A 15940-nucleotide genomic window follows, 5' to 3' on the forward strand; every position below is an offset into this window, starting at 1 on the left:
TGTTTGTTGCACTCAATGTAGCATTATTCTGTCATTATCAGTAGGCCTAATGGCTTCATGCAGTGAGTGTGGTTTTGTCTGCCTTTTGTTTTTAGTAGTATTCCATTCCTGCAAGTTATTTAGATAGGGGGATGTGCAGAATAGTGTGTGTTCAATAAAATATCACCGTAAATAAAAATAATTTAGGTGAGGTAGTGACTTATTCCAGTATTTTCAAAATGAGCAAATTCACACCTCTGTCTTTTTAATTGAAAATCAAAGTATATTACCTATGCAAGATTTGAAAAAGGAGACATCCGTGTACCAGAGGTGGTTAATGGAAATTGCTCTGTTGTTTTTTCCTTAGTGCTCATGTGAAAACTGGAGCACAATTGCTATTGAAACCCATGCTGAATGATATACTTATATGGCCAAAAGTCCATAACATTCCATCATCACACCTATATGAGCTTTCTGGACATTTGATCCCAAAACTATGACCATTCATATGGAAATGGCCCCTTTTGCAGCTATTACAGACTCCATCTCTTCCAGAAAGTTCTTTCCACAAGATTGTGAAGTGTCTCTCTGGGAACCTATGTCCATTTGTGGGGTCAGGTAAGGATGTTGGAAGAGGAGACCTGGCTTAAAATAAGCATTTCAATTCATCCTAAAGATGTTTAGCAGGGTTGAGGTCAGGGCTCTGTGCAGGCCACTTGATTTTCTCCACCCAAAACTTTGGGGCACAGTCATGCTGGAACAGAAAATGTTCTTCCTCAAACTGTTATCACAGGCCAAAAATGCACAATTGTCATGTCAAAAATGTTTTTGTATGCTGTAGAAATACTGGTATCCTTCACTGGAAAACACCTGAACTCAAAAATTTGGAGAGGGGTCCATGAACTTTTGGCCATGTAGCATTCACCAGCTACCTACATTATGAACAGTTGCATTATTTTGATAGATTCTTGAATAATTCACTAGCCTCTTTAATCTCTCTGGGACTGTGGCAAAAAAAAATGGCGGCATCACATGGGCGGCCCTAAAAACTCACACTGACATCTTACTGTTGGGAGTCCCCATGGCTCAAATTTCAGCTGTCAATGGGCAGGATAATTTTTCCAACTCCATGGACTAAAAATAGACTGATGACTATGCTATTTGTGTCCCTCCTCTGTTCTTACTCCATTCCTTTTGTTTATTGTTCTGTAGAACTTACCAGATCAATGTTTTCTATAGTCACCTGAGAGGACAAGAAAAGGTTGATATTTCTGCGCTGCCTTAAATTTAGAGGGTAGTCAGAGATTTAACTACCTCTGACTGTATTGTTTTGCCAAATTTGGGCCTCTGTTCCAGCCGTGGCTTTACTGTGAGTGACCACTATTGTTGTCTGGGGTGTTGGTACCACCCCAGGCCAAGGGTGGCAGCAGTCGAGTCAGGGTGTATTGGGTGTTTTTCCTCAGCAACCAATCAGTGGGAGTTGATCGCCTCGCTGTGCATGCTGGGGGAGAGAACTTGAGGGACAGACGTCATTAGTTCTGGGTCGTCTGTTCCTGGTCAGACATCCCACCAACCCCCCGTGAGTGGCCCTCCTGGCCGGGGGTGCGTGTTCAAGTGTTCCTGGCTTCGGGACCACGTTGGTTCGGAGCTGTGATCCATAAAGTAGGCCCGGTAGTTAGGCTGGGTCTAAGCTTGCAGAGTGGTCCTGTGCTGTCCGCCCTAGAGGGAGGAAGCCACCTAATGAAGCACCTATTCTGGAGAGCTTCGAGCAGAAGGCTGGTACGCTCAGGAGAGGCCTTGAACTTAATTGAAGGACTCACTAATACTGAGAGGCCAAGTGAAGGTTGTCTGTCAGTTCTGAGTTCACAAGAACCTATTTCAAGAAGAGATCCGGGTGCTTAATCCTATGCTGAGAGGATTCTGGACCGACTTTTCCAAGTTCCGTGTGACACCCTGGCTGCTAGGTTAGTGAGAGAGGCCTATCCAGGTGCACAACCCACTCTGGCTAGAGTGGCGATGAAGGCTGCATGTCTGGAAGCAGGAGTGCTTCTGATCAAAAGTTATACACCTGAACCTATTACCCTTCCACCTCTTCAACTGATACTTTTATTATTTTACCCCGTTTGGTAAATAAAGCATAGAAAAAGAAACGCAACGTGTGGACATCTCTTTTTCAGCTCTCATCAAGTACCCCTGACAGCGAAGGAATAGAGGTAACATGCCACCCAAAACAAACCAGCAGCTCCTTCGGGGGTAGTGCTACATTTATCTTACATTATTTGTTGATGAACAAATTTATTGCACCTTGCAACTTTTGTCTGTGATAGCACAGTGCAGGTAAACAATGTATGGAGGAACCCTAATGCTTATAGTGGTGATCTGTTTTCAGCATTGTGTTGCTAAGAAATGTATTTAAAATATAAATCCCACTTTTGCTACAACCCCCCCCCCCCCCGGGGCAGATTACGAAACAAAAATTTACGCAAAAACTTATTACATGCTTTTCTGCAGCTTCTCCATTGAAGTGAATTGAACAAAAAAAAACAAAATGGCACCGTTTTGCGTTAAAAAGTCCTTGCCCTTTCCAAATATTTACGTGAAGGTGTCCCATAGGAAAACATGTAAATTAACTGTAGTGTGTTTCTGCAAAAAGCACCAAAAAACAGAGGCGTGAACCCAGATGTTTAGTAGCATAATGGGGTTAAAAAAAAACAAAAATAAGTACAAAAAGAGCAAATTATCGCTACTGTAAGGGGTTAATTTATTTACTGTGGGACAGTGAAAATAATATTTACAGTAGCGATTAGCTTTTTTGTACTATAAAGGGCTAATTTTAGTTTTTTTTAACCCCCATTATGTTACTGGCCGATTAATCGATTATGAAAATTGTAATCAATTAATTTCATAATCAATTAGTTGTCGATTAATCGATTAGTTTTTTCGGCCCTAGACTATATATATATATATATATATATATATATATATCACTCACTTCCTGTTTGCGAAGTGTAAGGATATTTCTGCAATAGTCACATGATCAGTCCTAGTGTCAAAACTCATGGACGTATCACATGATCAAAAATAGGACAAAGTTGTGGGTGTTTTATACACCCAAAAAGCTGTAATTGATTTGCAGATTGTAAAGTACAAAAAAGTCTTGTGTATCAATTGTTTATGATATATAAAAAACTAGCATTACCCTTTAAGCATTTTGTTATCCACACAGTATTCTGGAGGTGGGACTCCCAAAACCAACTTCCAGAATGATTTTGTATAAAAAAAGCAAGATTTGTATTGATTGGTTGACTTTTTTTTTTCTTTCCGAGACCCCTTCTCCCCTGGTGATCTGTGGGTGTACGCAGCTTGTCAGACTCTTAGCCCTCTCTGATGTAGTGTTTGCCTTTGATGAGTAAGAGCGATTCATCACAGCAGTTTATACCCCATCAGTTATTTATGTTATAGATTTATTCACAAGGCAATTGTAGTGTGCTGTGTACTGTTTCACTGGACCTACATTGGCCTTTGTAAAATATTGATACAGTACCTTGCTTCTCTACAGTCACAGTTTCAGGTGGTTTTATTCCTAAGAAATCCCAACCATAATTTAAAAATACCATGTACCTCATTGCCCATGAAAAGCCGCATTTTATGGGGGCACCCATGCCCCCTAAGGCATGCTCCTAAGTCCTGCTGCTGTGTCCATTGACACAGAAAGCAGGACTCGGCCCCTGCAGCACAGAAGGTTTTTCACCTTAAAGCGGATCTCCACTCTAAAGTGGAGTCCCGCTGATCGGCACCCTCCCCCCCTCCGGTGTCACATTTGACACCTTTCAGGGGGGAGGGGGGTGCAGATACCTGTCTACAGACAGGTATCTGCACCCACTTCCGGCCCTACGATACGGGCAAAAGACGGGTTTTTTCCTCGTTTCCCGTCCGTCCCCCGTTGTATGCTGGGAACACTCGGCTCCCAGCACACAGCGGGAGCCAATCGGCGGGCGCAGCGCGACTCGCGCATGCGCCGTAGGGAACCGGGCAGTGAAGCCGGAGCGCTTCACTTCCTGGTTCCCTCACCGTGGATGGAGGGGGGAGCAGCAGGGTGACGAGCGATCGGCTCGTCATCTGCTGCGATCACCGCTGGACTCCAGGACAGGTAAGTGTCCTTATATTAAAAGTCAGCAGCTGCAGTATTTGTAGCTGCTGGCTTTTAATATGTTTTTTTAGTGGCACATCCGCTTTAATGCAAAGAATGCATTAAGGTGAAAAACCCTGAGGGTTTACAACCCCTTTAAGCTCAGTTCAGCTGTTTTAGTAGGATCTTTCTGACATTCACATTGGCGCAAATTGACAGGTCAAATTGCATGTCAAATGAGAGCCTATTGCCGGCAATAGAAGTGTCCCAATCGGTGCAACGCGACTTTAGGGTGTACTACTTTTGGTGACTTTGGAGGAGCAATTTCAGTAGACATCGGTCTTTTAAGTTGCTCCCGTGGTCGGACTGAAATGCGGCTTTGAAATTGTGGGAGTTCAGAAGAACTCGCAAGCTTTCAAAGCCATGTTTAGTGTGAACGAAGGCCAAGGCTGGCCATACATTTTACAGTTATTTTGCACAATTTTCCTTTAGATTTACCAAAACCATATAATATGAGGCCAAACCTAAACACTTTTAATTTGTATGCAAGCAGGCAGGCCCTTGCACTACATAGTTGAAGGTAAATCTAAAGGAAATTGAAAAATAAAATTCTATAATGTATGGCCAGCCTTAGTGCTGGTTCACACTGGAATCGCACAGGAACGCCCTCTTCATTCTTGTGAGATTCAGTGCAATCCAATTTTCAGCCAATTCATTTAAATGTGCTGAAATCGCACCAAAAACTGTGCATGCACTACTTTTAAGAACTGCAATCAGTACTGTGACACCATGCGATGCAGTGCAGATACGCAGTGTGTAAAACGCACACCCTGTGTTCTGACATGAACAGGCCCTATAGCAAAAGCCATGGTCTACAAAGACCTTACAAAGTATCAAAGGGATCTCATTATTGGAAGTAATCAGTCAGGAGAAGGGTACAAAAAATTTCCAAAGCATAAGATATACCATGGAACACAATGAAGACAACATAAAAGTGGGGACAACCGCAACATTAAAAGGAGTAGGAGGAATTTCTGGCAAGTAATTGTTGTATATTATGTGACAACTATCTTCCATTTGTTTCCTATTGTTTGGGCTGTGGGTTAGGGTGGCAAGAAGGAAGCCTTTTCTTACTAAGAAAAACATCCAAGCCCGTCTACATTTAGAAAAAACATATATTAAGTCTGCCAAAGCATGTGGATAAAAAAGGTGTTATGGTCTGATGGGACCAAGATTGAAGTTTTTGGCTATTATTCCAAAGTTTGACACAAGATCTTTTGGGTCTTTTTTTTGGAATGGCCCAGCCAGAGCCTGGACTTGAATCTAAATAAAAAAATTCTCGGGTGACCCGAAGAGGTCTGTGCACAGGAAATGCCCTCACAATCTGACAGCTTTGGAGTGCTTTTGCAAGGAAGAGTGGGCAAAGATTCCCAAGGCAAGATGTGCTACAGTATGCCGAGTCTCCTACCCCAAAAGAGTGAATGCCGTCATAAAATAAATGCTTCTACAAAGTATTAGTTTAAGGGTGTGCATATTTATGCAACCTTTGTATTGTAAGTCTTTATTTTTTTCCCCCTTTAAAGAGTTTAATTTTTAACCACTTTCTGACAATGCTATAGCCAAAAGACAGCTCCCAAGTTCTGGGAGGATGTCCACGGACGTCCTTCCATATGCGCGCCTCCTGCATGTAACTGGCAGGCCCGCTCGGTGACCACTGTGTCTTTTCCTTGCACGCTGTCTGTGTGAGGAAAGGAGAGACGATTACCGGCAAGTCTGACCGGGCACAGTGAGTACCTTGTTTATACTGATGATCAGTGCAACCTCATCAGCGCTCATCAGTGAAAAAGAAAAATTACTTCTTTGCTAAATTTTATAACAGAAACTAATAAAAACGTTTTTTTCCAAATGTTTGGTATTTTTTGTTTGCTTAGGAAACAAAAATATCCTGTGGTGATTAAATACCGCCAAAAGAAAGCGCTATCTGTCAAAAAAATATATAAAAATTTCATTTGGGTACAGGGTTGCATGACCGCGCAATTGTCATTCAAAGGGTGACATCGATGAAAGCCGAAAATTGGACCGGGCAGGAAGGGGGTAAAGTATTTAAGTGGTTAATTTAATGATTATAGGTCACATTAAAATGGTTGTAAACCCTTACATATACCCAATGAAGTGACTAGCCACAGGTGATACACAGAGATGAAACAAATCCTTCAACATAGGTTTTACCTGTTTATCTGCAGTCTTCTTTTCTATACAGTTATTCATAATTTATAAAGTTTGTCTGAGCTGTCAGAAAAAAGGGTGCGGAGAGCTGAAAGTAAAACTCTGCAGAGCTCAGTGAGAAGAGCTCAGCGAGCTGATTGGAGGGAAAGGACCCCTCCACACAAAGACAGAGTGGAGGCTGTCAATCAGTTGGAGCTCCCTCTCCTGTCACCTTTTTCTTCTTGGTGTCAGGAAAACTTATCAGAAGTGATTCATGCTGATAGAGGAACGAAGCAGCAGATGGAAATGATGCTTAGTGCTCTTGAGAACACGGGAATGACCTCAAACTAGCAGGAGGAAAGTTTAAAACTATTCTTAGAAATGCATAATTTAACAAAAAGGTAGTTGATGCTTTGAACATACTTCCAGCAGAACTAGAGAGTCAGTCAGCAGTAAGTGGATTCAAACATGCTTGGGACAAACATAAATTTATACTCGGACAAAAGTAAAAAACAAAACAATTTTTTTTAACAAAAACATGTATAAATTAAAGAAAAAGGGGGCAGAGTCAATGTTTTTTTTTTTTTTTTCGGTCGTCACTTTTCTATGGTTATATGTGCATGTAAGACCTCTATTAGAAATCATGGGGCCTTGTACAGCCTAGCTGACAGCTAAAGCACGATTTCATGTAATGCAGTTCACATTCAGGGTTTACATTCATATCTCTGTCTGGGGTGGCTCCACTCTGCTAGCCCCAGTCACTCTCTGGCGCTCATGGAAACATTGTGAGAGGCAATGGCAGTGTTCCTAGCCAATCAGAATGTGACTCTAAAAGATTAATTCTAGTGTCCAGCGAGGTGAGCTTTCACTGGAGGGTCACAAGGGTATGCTGCATGTATACCTAATTTGATCCAGTGATGACAGCTCGCAAGCTAGGTGAAAATGCAGCATTCCGTTGTGATCCTATGAAAGCGAGGGAAGTACCAGAATTCTACACTCTTCACTGTGTGGGGACTCATTCTACTTCAAAGCCCAATTCCAGGACCCTTTGCTAACCAGATGAGGCTCAGGCCCAGTAGAGGAGGGCTGGCTATACTCCCCTATGTAGCTTCTACATGGCTGTTTACATTTTCTGCTATGTAACACGTACACCTGGCACCTGTGTCAAATATCCGATTTAGGTAAACTTGGTCATCGCCATGGTTGGTTAAATCTTGGGATGCCACCACTGAAACAGTGTCTCTGGTTTGTCTTTGTATAAGTGGCTTTAGAGTTCCTCTACATGCAAATAGCATACAAAATGTAAACATAATTCTTCCTAAGCGAAGAAACGTTGAGAAAAATAAAATAAAAATGTTTCACTCCGTGCAGAAGACTATATGTAATTTAGCTATTGTAATTACATTTTACCTTAACGTGTTACTAAACCCACAACAGTGAAATCAGTCTATATATGCAGTAAAGCATGCTTGTTATACTCACTGTGGAACCTAAGGGGTTAATCCTCCGCATTATGTAAAAAGACTGTTTGATCCTGTCTTCTCTGATCCTCCCCTTCGTTTACTGTCCCCTAAAAAAATTCCTGATAACACAGAGTCTATGGAGTCAAGCTGCACATGCTCAGTTTGGTGTGTATTGCTAGAGAGTTTTTTTTTTTTTTTGGGAGAGTACATGTGAACAGCACAGGGCCAATCAGCACTGTCCAGAAAGAGGGTCAGGGGTCTTGCAGTCTCATTTGGACAGTCAGAAAACTCCTCCTACATGCTTTAACCAGTGCTCGGCTGGACACTTAGAGAAGTCACAAGACTGCTATATACTGCAGATGAGAAAAGGTATTTAGCAGTTTATATTTACTAAAATAATTGCATTTCCATGTTCTGTGTACTGTGAGACACCAAACATAGTGAATGCAGGGTCCTGGGTTTAGTAACACTTTAAATATATTGCTACCTTTGTGTCACTACTTAAAATCATAAATGTCCTTGAAGGACTTTAGTATAATGCCTGGATATTGTGAAAACGTTGGCAACATAGCCATATTTAACCTTAAAAAAGAAATCTGGCAAATTTGATTTAGACACAGAAGTGTGGTTCATTTGTAAATCATATATATTATTAGTTTTGTTCCATTATGACTTCTGGAAGCCCCTAAACTATCTATCTTAACATTTTATTGTAACCACAGAGATCTGTCTATAGCTTTGTACCGTTATCTATGGACCATTCTCTCTGAGGCACCGCATTCTTACTGTAACCTACATCAGTAAACAAAATCTGAATATTTCCTCAAACATACAAAGACGCCTCAAGAGTGTGTGCAGCCATAAAGATACGAGGCAGTGTATACATACTACTCTAACTTTTCTGCTCTGCCATGAAATATGGGTAAAGCCATACAAGTTTTTTAAAGGCAGCCAGCAAATTTCCAAATCTGGGGGTTCTAAGGTCATAGTGAGTTTATATTGAAATGCCAGTGCTTTGTACGGAGACGTCTTGCTGTCTTAAATTAAACCTCATGTGTGGAGGAAATACTTTCTTTAATCCTAAAATGTCCAAAAGAGAAGAAAAGGGCAAGAGATCCTGTCTACCAGTTCTGATACATAAGGCATTAAAGAAACTCCAGCAGTAAGCTATTTCCACCACAGTTCCAGTTTCGCTCTACTGTCAATAATTACATAGCCAGTAATGGGCTTTACTTTCCCCAAGTGGGTTGTTAAAGGTGTACAAGAAACAAATATTTGAGGAGAATGTATAAATTGAAGTCCCCAAGAGAAATCTAAAGGCTGCAGGTGATTCAACTGGGCTGTGGAAACCCCTGAATAATTTTTTTTGGGGGGCCTGGACTTTAAATTGAGCCCACAACAAACCCTCATAAGTTCCATGCAGGGACAATAATTCCTGACATTACCCACTATACCTGCATGGATGGACGTTTCTATAATACACAACATATAAACAGAGAATGACAAGTTTAGGAAGTTGGCTTGAGATTTCCAGTCTTCTGCCCGTGGCCTTAGACAGGAGGAGGCCTCGTCTCTTGGTAATTCAGCGGGGTGAGCGAACACAGACAGAACATGGGATTGTCACCCGGAGGTCATGCATCCATACCTGGCTCCATACTGGCTCCTGACTGCATGTTCCGACCTGTTTAAAGATAAAACAGGTGTCTTTGGGCTTGCAGGTTTGGCATGCTACTTATACAGATTTATTGAGGACTAAGCTACTATCAATGATAAATAGAAGGGCTTTATTCCCATAGACTGGCCTTAAATCAGCATCACTTTTAAACCACCCAAAGTGCCAGTACAATTTTGAAGGTTTTTTTTTTTTTTTTCTAATGATTAAAAGGTAGCCCAACACTTTCTTGCACTCCAGCCTTGAAAATATATAATATACTTCATAAAAAGTGACACTCAATCAAAACTATTTAGGTTGAACAGTCTGGATTGAAGAGATTTAGGGGTCCTCTGCTAAAGCTGACATTTTAATGGATTCATTCTCAAGGCAAAGAGTAAAAATCCATTCGGGACATCCATTTTTTTCTTGGGCAGCAAGCCTACTGCTGGAAACTGCTGAATCTCCCATCTAAATTATCAGAATTGACTCAATAATTATCTGCGGTAATTTAAAGTTTTTTTTTTTTTCTTGACGTAAAACATCTTTATTTCCCGACCGTCCTGTCGACAGAGCAGAGATTCTTAATGCGAATCAGCGTAACTGCAAAACACAGAGGCTTGACAGGCCAGCGGAAGAATGGAGAAATAAATAAATATATTGTACAATTTGACTTAATCCTGTCACTTTGTCTGACAGGATCTTGATGTTTCTGACTATAGAATCAGTATCGGGCTCCAGCAGACGGGATAAGACACGTTTAATTTGTGTCATTTTTTTCAATTTCTGTCCTGTTTGACAGATGTCCTCTTATGTTTTTGCCTTTTGGGTCTAGATTAGAAGAGCAGCCGAATCCTTTATTAGTTTTAACAGTGGGAAGAGAAAACAGGAAGTGGTGGATGGTTTACTTTACATGTCTTTCATTTTTCAAGGGCAATTCAAGAGTGTTATCAGTGAGTTCTATCAGTAGTCTGTCTTTTGCCTTTCAAATCATTAACTATAGGTAATGTAACTTGTGTGTATGTGTCTTTACCCCCTAAAAGGTGTCTTCTTTTATGAATAATACTCATGATTCATACCTATATCCTAGGTGGTAGAACTGACATTAACTGTGGTAGAACTTGGCATTAATTTACCTATCCATAAGTAATGGCCAACGCCCAATCTGATTTGGCCCCCCAACCATGCCTTTCAGCCAATGGCTGGGGGGGGCAATCAATCAATCAAAACCCCCATTGCCCCTCCCCCTCAAATCCTGCCCAAAAATAATCAGATATAATTATTTGCCAGAGCCACTCATCCTCTTCCCTTTGCATATGCACAATTGTAGGAAGATTTCATTTTGACTGCCAGCCTATGTCTACTGGGACCCTTTAAAAGGACTCTTTTGCTTAAAACAAAAATAACATTTTGCGCAGGTGTAAAATGTAAGTACCTAGAAATGTATGGTGGTATCTGCAACCTACCGCAGCTTTCATAGTCTCTACATGCCCTAATGCGAGGCTGTTGATGGGAGCTCTGGCACTTCCTGGGTGGTGATGGAACTTGTCCTTTCCATTCCTGACTAATTTCAGTGAATGACGAGTAGGGCATAGCAATGAGCAAAAGGTAATGTGAAGGGGCTGAAGGGTGCAGGCAAACTAACAATACATTGAAGAAAACGAGCTTTGCCTACTCAGCATGTCCCAGAACTAGGGCATAGAGGGAGCAAAGAAAGCTGCTGCACTAAGGAGATTAGAGGTGTACATTGATTGCCTGCTCCATGCCCTAATAATAGACTGATCTGATTCTAGCAGCAAAAGGGTCTAATGAAAAGCAGGATATTGTTCCAAAACAAGTTTTCCAAACCTGTAAAGAAGTGCCAACAACATATGTTATGTTTTACCCATTCTGACCTGTATTGTATTATATCATGCTGACTGAGCATAGTGAGGAATATATGAAGCTTTCATTGCATGCTGGAAGCAACATTTTTATTTGTATGTGTAGCGCCCCCTTACTTTCAGTATGGGCACTACGCTAAAGTTAATGGGAATGGGAGAGTTAGTTTACTTCCATTCACAATCTATTGAAATTTGGGCTGTTGTCAATTCAGAACTGTCCTGTAGGTCAGTCTGTGCTCCAGGGGTGCGTTGCCACCCCTGGGCGACGGTTGGCGCTAGAGGGGTCCTGACAGACCCACCTTCCCCAGCAGCCAATCAGAGGAGTGTTTCCCTCTTTGGGCATGCTGGAGGGGGGTATATCTGTGGCAACCGCAATGTTCTGTGGTCTACTTGACCGATGTTGCGCACCATGCAAAGCTTCACCCTGACATTGAGAGGGGCCCCAGCGACTTGCTGGGTCCCAGACCTTCATTGAGAGGATCCTAAGCTGGGAGCTGCACGGTGGGGGAACGGCTCGGGGAGAACCTAGAGATAGAGGTTGTCCATGAGGCCATTCAATCCTTCATATCCCAAATTTCTAAGCCTGTGGCAGAGGCCTTGAGTCGGGCCTGTGGCAGAGGTCTGTTCCTCCCAGTGATGCTCCGGCTGCCAGGCCTGTGACAACCGCCTGTCCGGGGGCACTTTGCCCACTCTAGTTGGAGTGGCGACGAGTTGAGATAAATTATTGCCGAGAGCAGGCTTGCTCTCCTTTATATCCAGGGCCTGATACTAAAGTTCTCTCTATGCTCATCAACCTTTCTCTATAGTGTGCCATGTTGATGTTGGCCGTGTTGGGCCTTGGAATAAAGCATTTAAAACTTAATTGATGTCTGGACACTTGCTTTGTACCTACACTCACAAGTGTCACCCCTAGACTAAAAGAAAGAGGGTAACTTAATACGCCGATCCCAAGCTATCCAGTGGCTCCTTCTGGGGTGAGCGGTACACATGATTTAGGTCTGCTGCAACATGCTAGGCAGAAGGGGCAGGGGCAAAAAGAATGCACTTAAGGACTAAGATTTTTTAATAGGGCAAGGTCTATAAAGCAAAACTATAGTAACTACCTATACCTTTTTGACCTTGTTTTATAGAAATAAAAAATGCAGAAAAAATATTTGTAGAAATATATGTTTAAGTGGTTATAAACCCTTATTGTACATAAACCCACTGAATGAATAAGCCTCGGGTGATACACAGATGAAAACAATCATTCTACATAAGTTGTACCTGTTTATATGCAGCACTCTGTTCTCTACAGCCTCCTAAAGCACACATTTTACACAGATGTTCTGCACTACAGAAGGTAGGGGGGCAGTAATCTGATGTCGCACACTGCCCAACATAGAGCAGGGAGCTCAGTGTAATCTGGGACATGAGTGGAGGGAATTGACACCCCCTCTACACAGTATCTCTGGTGTCCGCATAGACTGTCAGAAGTGACTAGCAGAGGAATGACAGGGCAGACAAGTCACAGTAGGTGCTTTGTATCAAAGCAACTACACACTATATAAAAGGAAATGCTTTGATCATGTTTCATTTTACAGGTTTTAAACCACTTTAAAGTTCATTAAGGGACACAGGATCAGAAGTAAATCAGAAACAACTGGGTAATACTGTTGCCTTCAGTAGAAATTTGAGAAAATGGGACACTGTCATACATAAAAGCTTTTGGCAAGTCTGATATAAACACTCCCACTTCCACGATGCTTCAGTTTTTTTTTTGTCCTTGTATGATGGAAATCCTTTCTCTTTGGAGAAAAGTTTATAAATTTTTTAAGACATTTACTACTAACGAGATATTTTAACTACTGAGCTGAACTTTTAAAGTGTAAACCCTTAAAAAACAAGACAAAGGCATAATTAGCTAGTATGCATGGCATACTAGCTCATTATGTATTACTTACCTTAGATCGAAGCCCCCACAGCCGTCCTCGACCCCCCCCCTTCCGGCCACAGACATCTCTCCCGGAGCTTACTTCTGGGTATCGTGGCTCCGGCGATGTGATTGGCCGGAGCCGTGATGACGTCACTCCCGCCGATGACGGCACATCAAACTGAAGCAACGGCACGACGTGCCATTGCTTCAGCGCGCATTTGCCGATCACTTCGGCACATGCAGATACAGGGGGATATCTCCTAAACCGTGCAGGTTTAGGAGATATCCAGGGTAGCTACAGGTTAGCCTTAATATAGGCTTACCTGTAGCATAAAGTTGTTAAAATGGGTTTACAACCACTTTAAGCAGCTAACTGAATTGGCCAATCTTCAGCTCTGCCTTGGAGGCCATACCTGGACCCCACCACACTAAAGATTGTAGGACTTGCCTATGATGTGACCCTTGGACATTGGGCCCTGCTTGTGATACTCCCCAGACATCTAGTGCACTTGTTTGTTATCCACAGAGTGCTTTACAAGTCCGGGGCAGTGGTATAGCTAAGGTGTGCCCCTGTCCCTGATGACTCTTTTAGGGAGATGGGGTAAAATGTAAAGGTGGTGGTGTCTGTCTCTGTGAGAATGATCTAAAAGTGAGTGTGAAAGAGGACCTTGAGGATGGAGAGTATGATGGTGCTGAAGGATTATGGGTGGAGCTGCATATAGATGTGTGTGTGTGTGTGTATAGTTAATTATTGGAATTTGTTACAGGCCACCCAGTGTTAATAAGGAGGTGGAGACATAGCGCCTTGCACAGATAGAAAGGGTTGCAAGGGCTGGGACAATAATAACGGGGGATTTTACCTACCCTGAAATTGACTGGTGTAATGGCACTGCTGAAACAGTAAAAGGGTGGACATTTTTAAACCTATTACAAGACAATTTTATGGTACAGTTCATAGAGGCCTCAACTAGAAATGATGCTTTACTAGACCTGTTAATCTTAATGTGGAGACTATTACTAATGTTCATATAAAGCAGTGTTTCTCAATTCCAGTCCTCAGGCTCCCCCCCAACAGGTCAGGTTTTCCATTATTTTGCACAGGTGATTTGATCAGTTTCACTGCCTCAGTAATCACCACAGCCTTTTCATCTGAGGGAAATCCTGAAAACCTGACCTGTTGGGGGGGCCTGAGGACTGGAATTGAGAAACACTGATATAAAGCAACACCTGTAAAGCAGTGACCATAATATGATTTCATTTAATGTACGCTGTAAACAACAAACACATACTGGAAAGTTTAACCACATGCTTACTGGGCACTTAACCCCCCCCCCCCCCCCCAACCAACTTTCAGCGCTCTCACTCTTTGAATGACAATTAAGCGGTCATAAAACACTGTACCCAAATGAATTTGATCTCTTCTGCAGTTAAATTTTTTTGTTAAAAAAAAATTATATTTTGTTATAAAATTTTGCAAACAGGTATTTTTTCTCTTTCATTGATGTACGCTGATAAGCCTGCACTGATAGGCACTAATAAGGTGGCAAGGGTGGGCACTGATAGGCGGTACTGGTGGGCATTGGAAGGTGGCAATTGTGGGCACAGGTGAGGCAGATGTGCCTCCTTCCTCTTCAGGACCGACGTGCCTTGCAAATAAGCTGGTGATCATCTTTTTTTTCCTCCTAACAGCGTGAGGAGAAAAAAAAAGATTACAGAGCTTTTGTTTACATTACGTGATCAGCCGTCATTAGCTGACAGCTGATCACGGGGTAAGGGGTCGGGATCACAGCGCATGCCCTGCAGGGAGTGCGTGCAAAAGGGGAGGAAGTCTATTAACGGCCCCCAGAAATTCAGGTCCGCGCTGTGGCCGTCATTCGGCTATAGCGCGGACGTCAAGTGGTTAAAGTGCTTAACGTTAAGAGAGCAAATTTTCCAAGGCTGCTCTCCAAGATTTAGACTGGGAGGGAACGTTGCCATTCAAGAACACAGAACAGAAACACGAATGCTTCACATTGACTGTATGCAAACACTCTGTAAATATACTCCCATGGTCAATAAGTTTAAATGGCTAAAAATAAAACCTATGTGGCTCACATCCAAAGTTAAAATAGCTATTGACAATAGGAAAAGAACATTTAAAAAAATAAAAATGAAAAAAATCATTTAAATGTTACAAAGAAAATAACAGAATATGTAAAAAGGAAATCAAAGCTGCAAAATTTGAAATGACAGGTTGCAAAAGAGAGTAGGGCAAACCCCCCAAATTCTTCAAATATATTAACACTAAAAAGGGTCAAGTTTCAGCATGTAGGCCGTCCATTAGGTAATTTTGAGTTTGTTACTGGGGACATAGAGAAGGTAAACCTTCTTCGGCTTAATGTATACAAATGAACATGGGGAAGCTCCTTAATAGGGATTATATTGACATAATGACCAGATGCCCTATGGGTCCTTAAAGGTCTGCTTTATTAGTGGTCCTACAGTCTTCTGGGACCTGTGACATGTCCCAGAAGGTTGCAGGGGGAGGAGGGGAGTAGAACTTTTGGTGAATCTGCCGCTGCTACAATATGAGAAAAAAAAGCTGAACTGAATAAATGTCTTGAGAAGAGGGGTGGTACGATTAACCACTTAAGACCTGGACCATTATGCAGGTAAAGGACCTGGCCCCTTTTTGCGATTCGGCACTGCGTCAATTTAACTGACAATTGCGCGGTC

General features: G+C 42.1%; 1 protein-coding gene across 2 annotated transcripts in view; it reads right to left on the reverse strand.

Moving 5' to 3' along the window:
* The window catches only part of KIRREL3 (kirre like nephrin family adhesion molecule 3), a 1042107-nt gene that overhangs the window by 48816 nt on the left and 977351 nt on the right, over nt 1-15940 (reverse strand). The window contains exon 13 of one of the 2 annotated variants that reach the window (XM_040326200.1): nt 9422-9457. The exons of the other annotated variant lie outside the window; for it this stretch is intronic. Coding sequence (XP_040182134.1) covers nt 9422-9457 — 36 coding nt within the window. The remainder of the gene's footprint in view (nt 1-9421; nt 9458-15940) is intronic. 2 annotated transcript variants of the gene reach the window in all.

Source organism: Rana temporaria, chromosome 10 (genome assembly GCF_905171775.1).
Source record: "Rana temporaria chromosome 10, aRanTem1.1, whole genome shotgun sequence".
Lineage (NCBI taxonomy): Eukaryota > Metazoa > Chordata > Amphibia > Anura > Ranidae > Rana > Rana temporaria.